Below are 12,581 nucleotides of genomic sequence, written 5' to 3' on the forward strand. Positions count from 1 at the left end.
GGTTCAAAATATTGAATATAGTTCCCTGTGCTATAAAGCAGGTCCTTGTTGTTTCTACTTCTGTGCTTTTGAATGCAAGAGTGTAATTTCCTTGCCAAGAACTGCGAGAAAGACTACAGTAGAAGTTCAGGGTTTTCAAAAGTGTTTTTTGCTTATTTTCTTTTTCAAAACGTCTCCCCTTCTCCCACAGCTGCACATAATACTGAATTTGAGAACGTGTTGGATCTCACATTTAAATCCTCCTGGTCCCAGAGGGAAAGTGTTTAAAAAAATTTAATGTTTTTTTTTTAAATTCCTGATAACATATCAAGAAGGTATAATATTATTCCCATTTGTCCCCTTTTCAAAATGTGGTATCTAGGACATAGCTGTTGAAAACCCTGCCTCTAGATAAAGCAAAGCGATGGAAGAAATAGTGGGATTAAAGGTGGGAAGGCTAAACTCAGTGTCTTCTCAGCTAATTTTTTTTAGCTGTGTTGTTTTACCTATCTCTGAGAAAATTTATATTGCATTCAGATTTAGAATGAGAAATTCATTTCTCTAAATTAACAAGGAACTAGTTTTATGATTTCTGCTTTACAGTCCTCCCTCTCCCCGCCTCCCCCGCCTCCTCGCCCCTTTCTCTCTCTCTCTCTCTCTGTCTGTCTCTCTGTCTCTCTCTCTTCCCTTCCTGACAGCCTGAGAGACTCTTTTTCATTTTTGTTCTTTTGGACCAACATTTTAGTGCCTTTTTTTTTTTTCTCTGTAATTACTAGATTTAACTCCAGGGTTCTGAAATATAATAATATATGTATAACTTGCAAAGGAACTTTTATAGCTGCTTCTGATCTGATTTAACTTAAGAAACTTTCTTTATGCTTCAGTCTTGTACCACTTGCCAAATCTTGATGGCCCAGCTTCCTTACTGCTAGGATCCTTTTCTTTGAGATTTTAAAATGTCTTTTAATTTCAAGTATTCTCTCTTATCTGTTCATTTTTCGCACTTTTCTGACTGAACTCCCAATTTTCTTTTAGAAAATATGGCTAACATGACTTTTATCAAGAAGCAGGGAGAATTTTTTTGCTTCTTTTTTGAAAGAAATAGAGAATTTTTTTAACCTTTAATTCATCTTTACAGTTCACATTGCTTTTTCTAATTGGCTGATTTTTTTTTCTAATTCCCACGATGTTAATGGTCACTGTAAAAATTTTGGGAAGTACAGAAAAGTGTAAAGAACCAACAATCCTGATTTTGCCACTGAGATAATTTTAGCGCACTTAGCATCTGTCATCTCTCCCAGTGGTCTTTCCTTATAGAACCGCAGACTACTTCCGGTGACCTTTTCCCCTGAGTATTAGTAAGCTAAAAGTTACTCACAGGGCTTCCTGTAGCCCAGATAATGCCAACATCAGCATGTATCCCACCATATAACTTTTGAAAGTGTAGGGTCATCATTTGACAAAATTATATATTTTAAAATTTTCATTAGAAAACCCCAGATTGATCTTACATTTCAATCTGCCAAATATTGCCTAGTACAACTTCCTTGGAAATATCAAGGCACTAGATTTTCTAGGCAGTTGTTTGGCTATGCATACACTATGTTTGTGTCTCTGAAATTAAAATAAGTATGAAAGTAGATCGCTCAGTATAAGAAGCTGATCTCTCTGGTATCTGAGGTGGTTTTGAGGCACCTGCAGGATGTCCAGCACTCAGAGTCCATCTTCTTTGTAGTGGAGGTGCTGACACAAGAATGAATGAAACTCCAGGACCCATTTTGAATCCTTGTTGGCCAGGGGCTACCCGGGAATGCTGGAGTTTGTCTGTAAAGCAGAAGGATACTCTGGACCGAATCCCAGAAGGGTGCTCAGAGCTATCTGAGATCCTGACCTCTCTGGTCCATCCCAGTGGGACAAGGACTCCACTTCTTTCATGTTGATGACGCCCACTAGCAGCTCAGACCTCCAAGGATCTGAGAGGATGCCCTGTGCTCTCCAGCCCCATCCCTCACTTGCTAGCAGCAGCAGCTGTCATTTTGCAGCTGGAGATTTTCAGTCTTCCTGAGGGACCTGGAGATCCTTGCAGAATTCTCCCAGGTCAGGTGTTCCAGACTTTTCTGAAGTCATGGCCAAGCTCCTGGATGCCCCACATCTCCAAATTGCCCCTTTCCTCAAAAAGCAAGGGTTTTTTTGGAGTAAGTAAAACACTGTCAAAATCTGGAGGCAATCAAACCAGAAAAGAGGTTGGTTACAAATCCTAGACCATTTTTGCTTTGGTCTTATAAAAAAAACTAGTTATTCTTCTTTTTACTGTTTGCCACCTAAACTTAAGGGGTTTCTTCTCACAGACTTCTGTTCAATGGGACACTGGCCATCCTAAGCTATTTTTAATGTTCCTAGAATAACTGGATTACATTTATTTCCATTATTGCATAAAAATTAAGATGAAAATTGATCTAGAGTTTACCAAATGCTAAGACACTGTTTTAAGGATTTTATATGTATTAACTCATTAAAGCTTAGACTAGTCCTATACACTAGATAATATTATCTACATTTTAAAGGAAGCTGATGCACAGAGAGCTTAAATAACTTGCTGGAGAACCACGTGCCTGGTAAGTGACAGAGGCAAAGCTTAAACTCCAGCTAGCTGGTCAAAGAGCTCAGGTTCTTAAGTGCTGTATCTTCTGCCTCCCAACAGCTGAGCTGGAAAGAATATTTTAAAAGCCTTAATGACATACTTGGTTCACCAAACTTATCCCAGGAACTTACTCCTAAAATTTCATTTACTAAAAGACTAAGTAAAAAATGCAAGGGGAAATCCAGAATAAAAACTGCCTCCTCCTCAACCCCCATTACATCCACCTCGTTTAAAACAAAACAAGACCAAGTTGGCATCTGTGTGCTAAGCTGGGGTTCTCCTCTGTGGGTTTTAATAGTCAAGGGAAGATATGATCACTTGGCATCTTTTGATTAGCAGAATTCTGCCATATAAGTGAGATGTTCAGAAAAATGACCAGAAAAGACAGGTACCAAAGATACTTTTGAGATGAAATGAGTTAAAAAAAAAATGCACACACACACAAAATGCCACTGGAATCACAGCAAAGCTTGAAAGCTTCTGCAGAGAATGTATTGAATAACGCTTATGGAAAGAATAATTCTGACTTCCAGATGTGAAAAAAAAAAAGATTGCAAATATTGGGAAATTTATGGTGGGGTATTGGTCGTATAAGATACCTGAGCTATAATATATTTTAAAGCCATTTCTTCTTTGACCAAAACTCAGAACATGTTATAAGCCTCTTATATTTTCCTCATTAGCTATGGATTACAGCGACCAAGCAAGGGGTGAACGCTGGGACATTCTTCTGGTCTGTGTAAGTTACCTTTATTTTGTCAATGTTTGTAAAATTACAATTATGATTCAATTTATGAAACATTCATTCAGTCTGATTTCCTTTCAGTTAAATGTTAACATACTCCAACTTATGGATATTTTCTGATTCAAAATAACCTTCCAGGCTTTTTTTTTTGAAGAGATCCTCTCTCTGTCTCTCCTTCCATCTCCACCTTCTTTTCCTCTTCCCTCTTTTTTCCCATCTTTTCTTAATAGAATGTAAGGAAGAACTTCTCTTCTACTTCTAGTCATCAGGAAGCTTCAGGATTTCCCTAATAAGAAAAAAGGAACTACTCTTCCCCACAGAAGTGATGGGGAGATTTGTAGTTAATGTTCAGAAAAAAGTCTTAAGATGAAACTTACCTAATAAAAGTGTCAACATGATTATTTTTTGAGGCTCCTTAGTAAGAAAAGGAATCTGTTTCAAATTTCATGGGGATTTTATTCCCACTGAGATGTTCTTTCCATCTTTTTTTTTTAAACCACCTAAAGCTGTTTTCGTATTTGCCTCTTATGCCTTAACAAAAATCTGACTATTCTATAATAGTAGTGTGCTGAGAGCAATCACAGGTTCACATTAATCCAGAATGGTACTGCCTATATTCTCCAAATTCAGAAATAAAGCAGCTTTTTCAAATTTGAAGAGCTAAATTGAAATTGGTTTCAGTGATTTGAAGCTGACAGAGTGTCCCTTAAAATTCTCCCCCTACCAACCCCTCACTTTTTTAAGAGAGATTTTTCTCAGTTGAGAAATAAGTGTAAGTTCAAAATGACAGGTTGATTTACCAGTTTAATCTTATGCATTACATTTTTTAACCCTTGACTGTCCTTGATGCTTATAGAAGTGATTTCTTCTGTTCCACAACATACTTGCCTGGCAAAATGGAGAGGTGCCAACAGCATAATTAATACTTAGTCCCCACCTTCACTGCCCCCCCCCAAACTGCTGTAGAGCTTCATTGAAAAGGCTTAGTGTTCTGGTTTTGAATGGCAATTTTCTCCACCCAGTTCAAACCTTCTAAGAAGGTGGCTTTTGTGTGCTCCAAAGATGTCTGCAGTTTTTGCTTTGCTTCTCAGACAATTATTCTTTTATCTCTATGTCCAGGAAGTGACTTGGATTTTTTAATTTTCTTTCTTTATAAAAAAGTCTTTCTTAGAATTAAAAGAACACACAACATGGTCATGACTCCAGCTATTTAGTGGAATATCTGCCAAGGAAATCCACACATAGTACATTATGAAAATTTTTAAATTTAAAACCAGATTCAAACCATAGACTTAGACTTTGAAGGTCATCTTTTCCACCTGGTTCTGTACTGCAACCTAGCATTAGTCTTTCATTTTGAAATCATCCTCGGCTGATGCTCCATTGCATTCTTTTATGTCAATTCATGGTCAAAGGCAGTAATTCTCCCGAAATATGGGTATCTAGATTGAGTCTAATCCCAGCTCTGTCACTTACTGGACTGCTGGCCTTAGACAGGTGATTTAATCTCTCAATAAACCAATATCCTCATCCTTAAATAGGATTGATCACGTCTGCACGATGTGTGTGAAGGGCGGTGTGAAGATACAATGAGTTAACTTATTTAAAGTGCTTAGTAGGGTAATTAGTACATAGAGAACAACCAGCAAATGGTATTTGTTTTCTTACTCACGTTATCTCTTTCAACAATGACCAGACAATGGCTATGTCTGTCCTATGGTAATTGTTCCCCTTTACCACTCAAGGCCTCATCTAGTCCATCTTCCATTTTTCTTACTTTTTTTTTCTTTTTCTGACCATATCTAATGTACTTGATCTCATAACAAATTCTTTATCAATCAAAGATGGTAAAGACGACAGCAAGAACCCCATTTCCCTTTCTGTTAAGAATACAGTCTTCCTTTGTCAGATCTGTTTATGCATGGTCTCTGTCAAGTATTTTAAACACTGATAGCTGAGGACCATGTCTCTTTTGGTCTGTGAGGTTATTTCATAAAGATAATCTAGAACTCCTAGGGAACTTAGAGGCCACTGCGTCCAACCCCTCATGTTTGAGATCAGAATGCCAAGGCTTAGAGACGTGAAATGTCATACCCAAGGTCACACTTACAGTGGCTACTCAGACCTCCACAGTTTTCATCTCATGCTCTTACCGCTCACATGCACTCAGCCCCTGCCCAGAAAACGATAATCACCTGCTTATCTTTACAAGCAGAGAATGGTGACTTCTCCTTACTAGGTTCTTTTTTTTTTTTCTTTTGGTAGGAATATCTTGTATCTTTATTTATATTCACACAAATGCCTTGAACATAATATGCTTTTAACAAATATTTCATGAATGAATGTGTAATTTCTGTGGACCTGTGAATCCAGTACATAATGATAAAAGCTAGCATTTTTCTATGTGCCTGGCACTATTCTAAGTGCTTTACATGTGTTCTCTCTTTTAATCCTCCACAGCAATCTTATAAGATAGGTACTATTATTATCCTCATCTTATAGAGACACTGAAAGGTTAAATAATTTGCCGATCTCATCACTAACACAAACCCAGGCATTCTGGCCTCAGAGTTGATGCCTTTTTCCCCTGCTCTCTACTGTTCAAGTACCCCATCCAAAGAAGGCATTAAAGGGTAACCACTCTGAGCTTGACGCAAATTGTATTAGTTTGTATTTTTCCATTAGCACCAAGTGACTCCATCAGAATCCATTTTTTGTGACTTAACACCAATTTCATAAAATAAAGCAGCTTGTAGAGAGGTAGTGAAGTAAGGGAAAATGAAAAGGCTACGACATTCACTTTTTTTAAGTTAGGAAAGAATTCAAAGTATGTAATTATTTTGTTCAGATACAGGGGATTTCTAAGGCTGAAGAATTAAATACCTCAGGCGATTAACCTGGCTTTGTTATGCCTACTTTTAATTCAATTATAGGATATAATAAACAGGGCTGCATTTATTCAATAGCATTGGAATTTGTTTAAATTAGGACTCATTTTATGGTAAACATGAGTTTTCTGGGCTGGTAGGATAGTTCTAGACAGAGAGGGGGCCAGAGGGAAGAATGACAAATCCCCCATCTGTCAGAGAAGGGGGAGTTAATGGCGGTGGGCGGTGAGGTGCAAATGGGGGAGGCTGCTTGCTCAGAGTCCTCGCCAACTCTCGCCATCTCCCATGGCTTTGAAGGTTTGTCTTTTTCCTAGCTCTCTCATGCACATGCCTACCAAAAGTAAAAGTTTAAGTGGCTCACCCAATATTCCACGATAAATTTTTGATAGTTTATTATTTTAGGTTCCCAGCAAAAGTGAACGGTGGATACAGAGATTTTCCTTATGCCTCCTGCCCCCACACATGGCCAGCCTCCCCCAATATCAACATTCCCCCACCAGAGTGGTACATTTGTTACAAATGATGAATCTCCATTAACACATCATTATCACCCAGAGACCATAGTTTACATTAGGGTTCACTCTTGGCCACAATAATTTTTACTATCCACAGTTAAGCTTGGGCTTCAGTTTAAAATTCATCATAAACATGCTTTATGCCTAGTCTTGGATAGGGAAGCAGAAAGTATGTTGTACTCCTTGTTAAGAAAGAATAAGCAACTTTTCCCACAAATGAAGATCTCACTCAGCTTGTGAGCATCTTAATGTAACTCAGCCCATGATACAGAGCTAGCTGAGAGCTCCTGAAGTGAGTGCCAGATTTAGGGTAATTATATTTCAACAGAGGAATGAGCCTTAAACACAAAAGTCATTGTGGATGAAGATTATACCCTTTTTGTCAGTCTCATAATTATATGTGCCTATTCTTGATAGATTTTTATAGAGCTGGAAGAGAATTTCAAGAATACTGTTCCTAACCCCTTATTTTATAGAGGAGATACTTAAAAGTTCCAGATTAAATAATGTTTCTAAAGTCATATAGCTATGTAGAGATAGAGTGATGACTAATTATGATCATTAATAAATGTAAGGTGTTTTTTGTTTTTTTGGCATTTATTCTGTGCTAGGCATTGTACACGCCCTTGGCCTATGTTGTCTCATTTCACCCTTACAACCAAGCTGTGTGGTGTGCTTTGCTGTTATCTTTATTTTACTGATGAGTAAACTGAGGCTGAGAGAGGCCACATTACCAACAAGAGCCAGGCTGGGGACGTTAAGTCCTGATCCCTTGGTGGCCACAGCTAATGGCTTTACCCACTAAGTGGCGAAGACTCTGAATCCAGGGTCCTTTCTGTAGCAGAGCCTGTGATCAGCAAGGCAGAGTCTTCATTTGACTGTGAATCAGAGTTTCCAGTCTTGTCTTCGGTGGCAGAGGCTGAGCAATGTGACGCGTTGCAGATAGACATGGATGTTTAAACGCTAATTGGAAAGGGGAAATTTTACTCCAACAAAGTGAAAACAGATGGTGGTAAATAGAGAGCCCTTGGCCAGAGTTCAAGAGCAAGAGCTCATCAGGCTGCAGTTGGTGGAAAATGCAACCTAACCTCATGCTTTGCTTGTGGCTGCCCTACAGGGTCATCCCTCACGAGCGGAGGATATTAACCATCCTGCAGTGGCTCACCCTGCCAGACAACGAAAGGTATTTATCTCCCCTGCCTGACCCTCCGTCTTCTTTTTCCAGTGCATTTCCATCTTCGGTTGGAATTGGGTGAATAACTGGCTAGACTGGGCGTTGGAAGCACAGCCAAGGTTTGGTATTATTAAAAGTTTTGTGGTTCTTAGCCTTAAGCTTGCTTCCCTAAGAAGGACTTAGGTTACAATGGACGTAGGTTATTGGGGACCATTTAATTACGTGGATTACTCCAGCTATTAATCCTGGCCACCACAGCAGAGCTTGAGGGAGTTCCCGGCTTTGATAAACAAACCAGCAGCATCTCAAGGACTGGGGAAGCATGAAGACTGACTTTTCACTTTAATGGAGTCCTTCTTTCAAGCTGTAGATTGCTTGGCCCCTGTGAATTATTACGGGGCTTTGTTATCTTGAGGATCAAAGGCCTGAGTTTGCATTCAGATTTCCCTGGTGACTTTTTATTCCTGAAGGTAGTAATCAGGCCATCACCACACCGAGGGTGGTGGAGGGGGTGGTGGGTGTGGAAGCAAGAGAAAAAAAAAAAAAAAACAAGAAAGAGACGTTTTTCATGGTAAAATGGACAGTGGTTGGGCATTTAATTTACTTGATTTGAGAGGATTTTTTTTTAATGTGTAAGGATAATTGATATTCTTTGTCATGTGTGGTTTGTGGAATTCTGAACCTTCCAATTTTCCCGTAGGCCTTCAGTCTATGCCTTCTATTCCGAACAACCTGATTTCTCTGGACACAAATATGGCCCTTTTGGCCCTGAGGTTAGTAGCTTATCTTCTGCCTGGTAGAGCTTGTGGCCCTGGGCTACCTAATCTACTGACCTTATTTCAGGATTTGTACAAAGTCTTTTGGGCTGTTTGTATCTGCAAGGTAGATGCATAGTCAAAGAACTACAGGAGTAAAATCATTTTAAAACATCTCAAACATACCTGTTTTTCTTACAGGAACTTTGGTTCAGATTGATTTGATTTCAAACGTATCCTAAACTTGATGTTCATAGGAGGGGATATATTCCAGTCCTGCAGGCATCAGTCAAAAGGTGAAGGGTTGATATTTGCCGTCACTGGGATAGGAGTGGAAAAGAATCTGGAGATAAACCTGCAATACAAAACATTGCCACCGAATTTCAGCTCCCTTAAAATGATTATGCAGTTCGGAGAGGGTTGGTCAGCCAAGTAGCTCTGATTCCCTCAGCAGGTACGGGCTACCTGGCAAATTTGAGAGCATTGGACTCTTCTTTATTTGATTAATCTTGACATAGGTGGATACCTGTGGGAGCATCATTGCCATCAAGAATGTGAACATGTCCATCACCCCCCAAAATGAAACACATTCTTTCCTAAAAATTTAATTGTTTTATTATTTTTTTAAAAAATTGGGGGAGGGGGAAGTAATTAGGTTTATTTATTTATTTTAATACAAGTCCTGGGGATTGAATCCATGACCTTGTGCATGCTAAGCATGAACTCTTGCCACTGAGCCATGCCCTCCCCGCTGTGAAACAAATTCTTAACTGAGAGAAATACACTGTTGAACGAATCTGTTAAGCAGAACAGCTTGACACCCTTTTGTCAAGCACTCAGGCATCTTAGCAGAGGACAGTCCATTTGTAAGTTAGTATCCCAGTGTAACTTCAAATTCAGGAGGTGCGAAAGGGACTCTCGGTGTTTTACTGTGTTCCTCTGTTATCAAGAGGTGGGAATCTCCCCAGTGTTTCAGCCTAGGTCATTTTAAAATATGTTGGGATTTGCAAACCTAAATCTTAATATTTTAAATGTTTTCCACCTCTTTTCCTTACTAGAGTGGTGAGGTTTACATCAACATAATAAAATTTGATTTTCGATGAGAAAGTATTTCATAAACTCTGATGATAGAAGGAACGACCTCCTATTCTCTGATAGCCTATGGCTAGAATTAAGTTTACTATGTTCAGCATAAAGATGACTAAGGAAATACAGATATATGTGTCTTGGTTTAAGTATTTTTGATCAAAATGCAGCATATCTAAACAAAGGCAGTCAATACTAAGGAGCCATAAATATTTCTGAAGGCTTTAACATCATTTCAGTGGCGATTTTTTTTTTAAGCACTGGAAACTAATGGCTATGTGAAACCATTCTTAGTTTGGCCTTAAATCACTGAAGTCATGTAAGTCTAATGCTCTTTTTCCTAGTCCTTTGATGTTTAACCACTGGTGCATGATTATGAAACACAAATGATAAAACGAGATAAGCATCCACATACATTAAACACAGATCTTATTCTTGCCAGAGTGACCATGGCTGTTTTATCTTTAGGATGATTTTCATTGAGATTAATCTAAAGGGAACAAAAGGAATCACATTTTATTAGGATGTTAAAAAACAAAAAACAAACCAAACACCAAACCCTAAGCAGTTCCACGTGCCCTATTTAAAGGTTCAATTTTGCTTGGATGACAATATCCCCCAAAAGACCCTGTGGCATAGGCAACCAGAGATTGGTAGAGCCATTCTTTTAAAAGCAAGAGGCTGGCACTTAAAAGAGGTGAGGGGCTACTCCGCTTGCTTGGCTGGTAAGTGAACTTGGACATAGGACTTCCGACTTCCAGACCAGGGAACCATTTAACTCTCCTTCAGTCTAGGAGATAAGCAAAGTAGTCCATTAATAAACTATGTTCCAGCCCTACAGAACATGTTCTTTATGCCAAACATTGGTTTTTTAACAATACAGATGAGGTATAATTCTTAGAATTCTCATTTCTTTAAAAGTTATATGGCTTAGCAATGAATGTTCTTCATCCATGAACATCTCTGGATTTCTAGTATGTGTAGTTCTGTTATAATTACTTACTTTGAAAGTGTGTGTATGTGTGTTTTAATCAAGAAATAAACAAAAAGTTTTTTTTTTTAAGTACCAAGCAGTGATAAATGAAGCATAAGATGCTTTAATTTGCTGTAATGATGGTTCTACGCTCAGGATTCTCATGCATTTACAAACAGATTTTTTTTTCCTGAGTATTTTTGAATTAAGAGTTGGAAGTATTCATGCTATGTTGCTTTTCGTATTAATGCTTCTTGTAACTAGGATATTCTTATATCTATGGGATAAAACGCTAGTGATGAGGTATCTTGGAAAGTATTTTCAGTTATGATAACCTGAGAACTTGGTCATTTTCTTCTGATAAGGCAAGGAGTATTTTCAGATGTCAACTATTTCTCATTTGACAAGAATCTTATTTTTTACTGAAAGAAAAACAAAAGAGTTTATACTTTTAAAACATGAAACCAAAGCCAACAAAACTTCTCTTCCATGGTAGACTAATTGGTTTATCTGCCTGTATGTCTCTCATTTATTATGCATGTAAATATTATACTTTCTGCAGTATTATTTTTACAATCAGTAACATGTTATCTTTTACATCTAATGAGAAAATACCTTGCATTTGAGATGTAATTGAAATGATTCGATCTAGCAAAATGTTGTGTGCTACAACACGGTTGAAGTTTGTGCTTTATTCACTTGAGTATACTTTTTTCAGGACAATTCACAAAGGCTATTAAATGAGATGACCAAAGATTGAGCTAATAGCGCCAAGAGATGGTGTGTTGCTCCTGGTTTCATAGTGTAATGGTGAATGTTCAGAAATATGCTTGCTTTTGGTTATTGGCGCAACCTTTTTCTCTTTGACCTTCTGTGCTTTCTCTGTGACCCTTGGTTCGGCTGCTCTTCGAGGCCTAGAGGCAGAGCTTTGGCTGGCTAGTTACTACTCCAGATGGCAAAGTATCCTTCTGAAAAGCAGGGAAATTTGCCCCTCTCCTTCCCATCCTTTTAATAACCTCAGGCTAAATCTTCTAAAGTCAAGACTAAAGTATGGCTGGTCAGTGAAAACTTAGCTTTCGTCTACCTCTAACATTCGAAGAAGGAAATATATGCCATATAATCACTGGATGAAAACTCATTTTGACTAAATCCTGTTTCTCCCGCTGCTCCTCTAACCTGCTGCAATCGAAAGGGCTCGCCTTTGGAGTCTTCGGAATGTTGAGGTCTCTTGCAAATGGCCGAGTGTCTGACGGGCAGACTTGAGCGCTAGCTGAATGTACTTGGTGACCATGAAATGGTAAACCCTCTTTTTCCTTTTTCCTCTCTTCTCATGGAGAATTGGCTAAAACTAGAAGCACTTAAAAAAAAAAAAAAAAACCAAAACAACCCAGAGTCTGTGGGGCTGTGTCTTTTAACTGCTCTGCCAAAGAGAGAGGACGAGACAGCAGTGGAAGGGCCTTTGTAGTCGCTTGCTCTGGAAACAGTGACATCGCATGGCAGATGGCCTCCTTTTTGGACCCACTAACATTGTTTCTCCTCCTGCCCCTTCTTGCATCTGAATGATCCTCTGGACAGTCCTACCAAGAGAAGCCAGCTAGGTAGCCAGCAGGGCTTGCTGCTTTAATTCACCTTTGCACCATCAGCAAATCAGGGGCCTGTTTTTCTCCAGCATTTGGAAGTCCCACGAGGGTATCTTCCTTACTCAGTGTATGTGTCAGTCCTTACTGCTCTTTGATTTTCAAAACAAGATGCATAGTGTTGCCACTCCCCACAGCCTGATCTCCCAAAGGGGTTTCTAACAGAAAGAGCAGAAGTAGACTCTTCC

The 12,581-nt window shown here is 38.8% G+C and overlaps 1 protein-coding gene across 8 annotated transcripts in view; it reads left to right on the forward strand.

Moving 5' to 3' along the window:
- The window catches only part of ENPP2 (ectonucleotide pyrophosphatase/phosphodiesterase 2), a 101,121-nt gene that overhangs the window by 51,537 nt on the left and 37,003 nt on the right, over positions 1 to 12,581 (forward strand). For all 8 annotated transcript variants that reach the window (XM_064476875.1, XM_064476873.1, XM_064476876.1 and 5 more), the window contains exons 9-11: positions 3,304 to 3,359; positions 7,886 to 7,951; positions 8,643 to 8,715. In XM_064476875.1, the coding sequence (XP_064332945.1) occupies positions 3,304 to 3,359; positions 7,886 to 7,951; positions 8,643 to 8,715 (195 nt within the window). The remainder of the gene's footprint in view (positions 1 to 3,303; positions 3,360 to 7,885; positions 7,952 to 8,642; positions 8,716 to 12,581) is intronic.

This window comes from Camelus dromedarius, chromosome 20 (assembly GCF_036321535.1).
Source record: "Camelus dromedarius isolate mCamDro1 chromosome 20, mCamDro1.pat, whole genome shotgun sequence".
Classification (NCBI taxonomy): Eukaryota; Metazoa; Chordata; class Mammalia; order Artiodactyla; family Camelidae; genus Camelus; species Camelus dromedarius.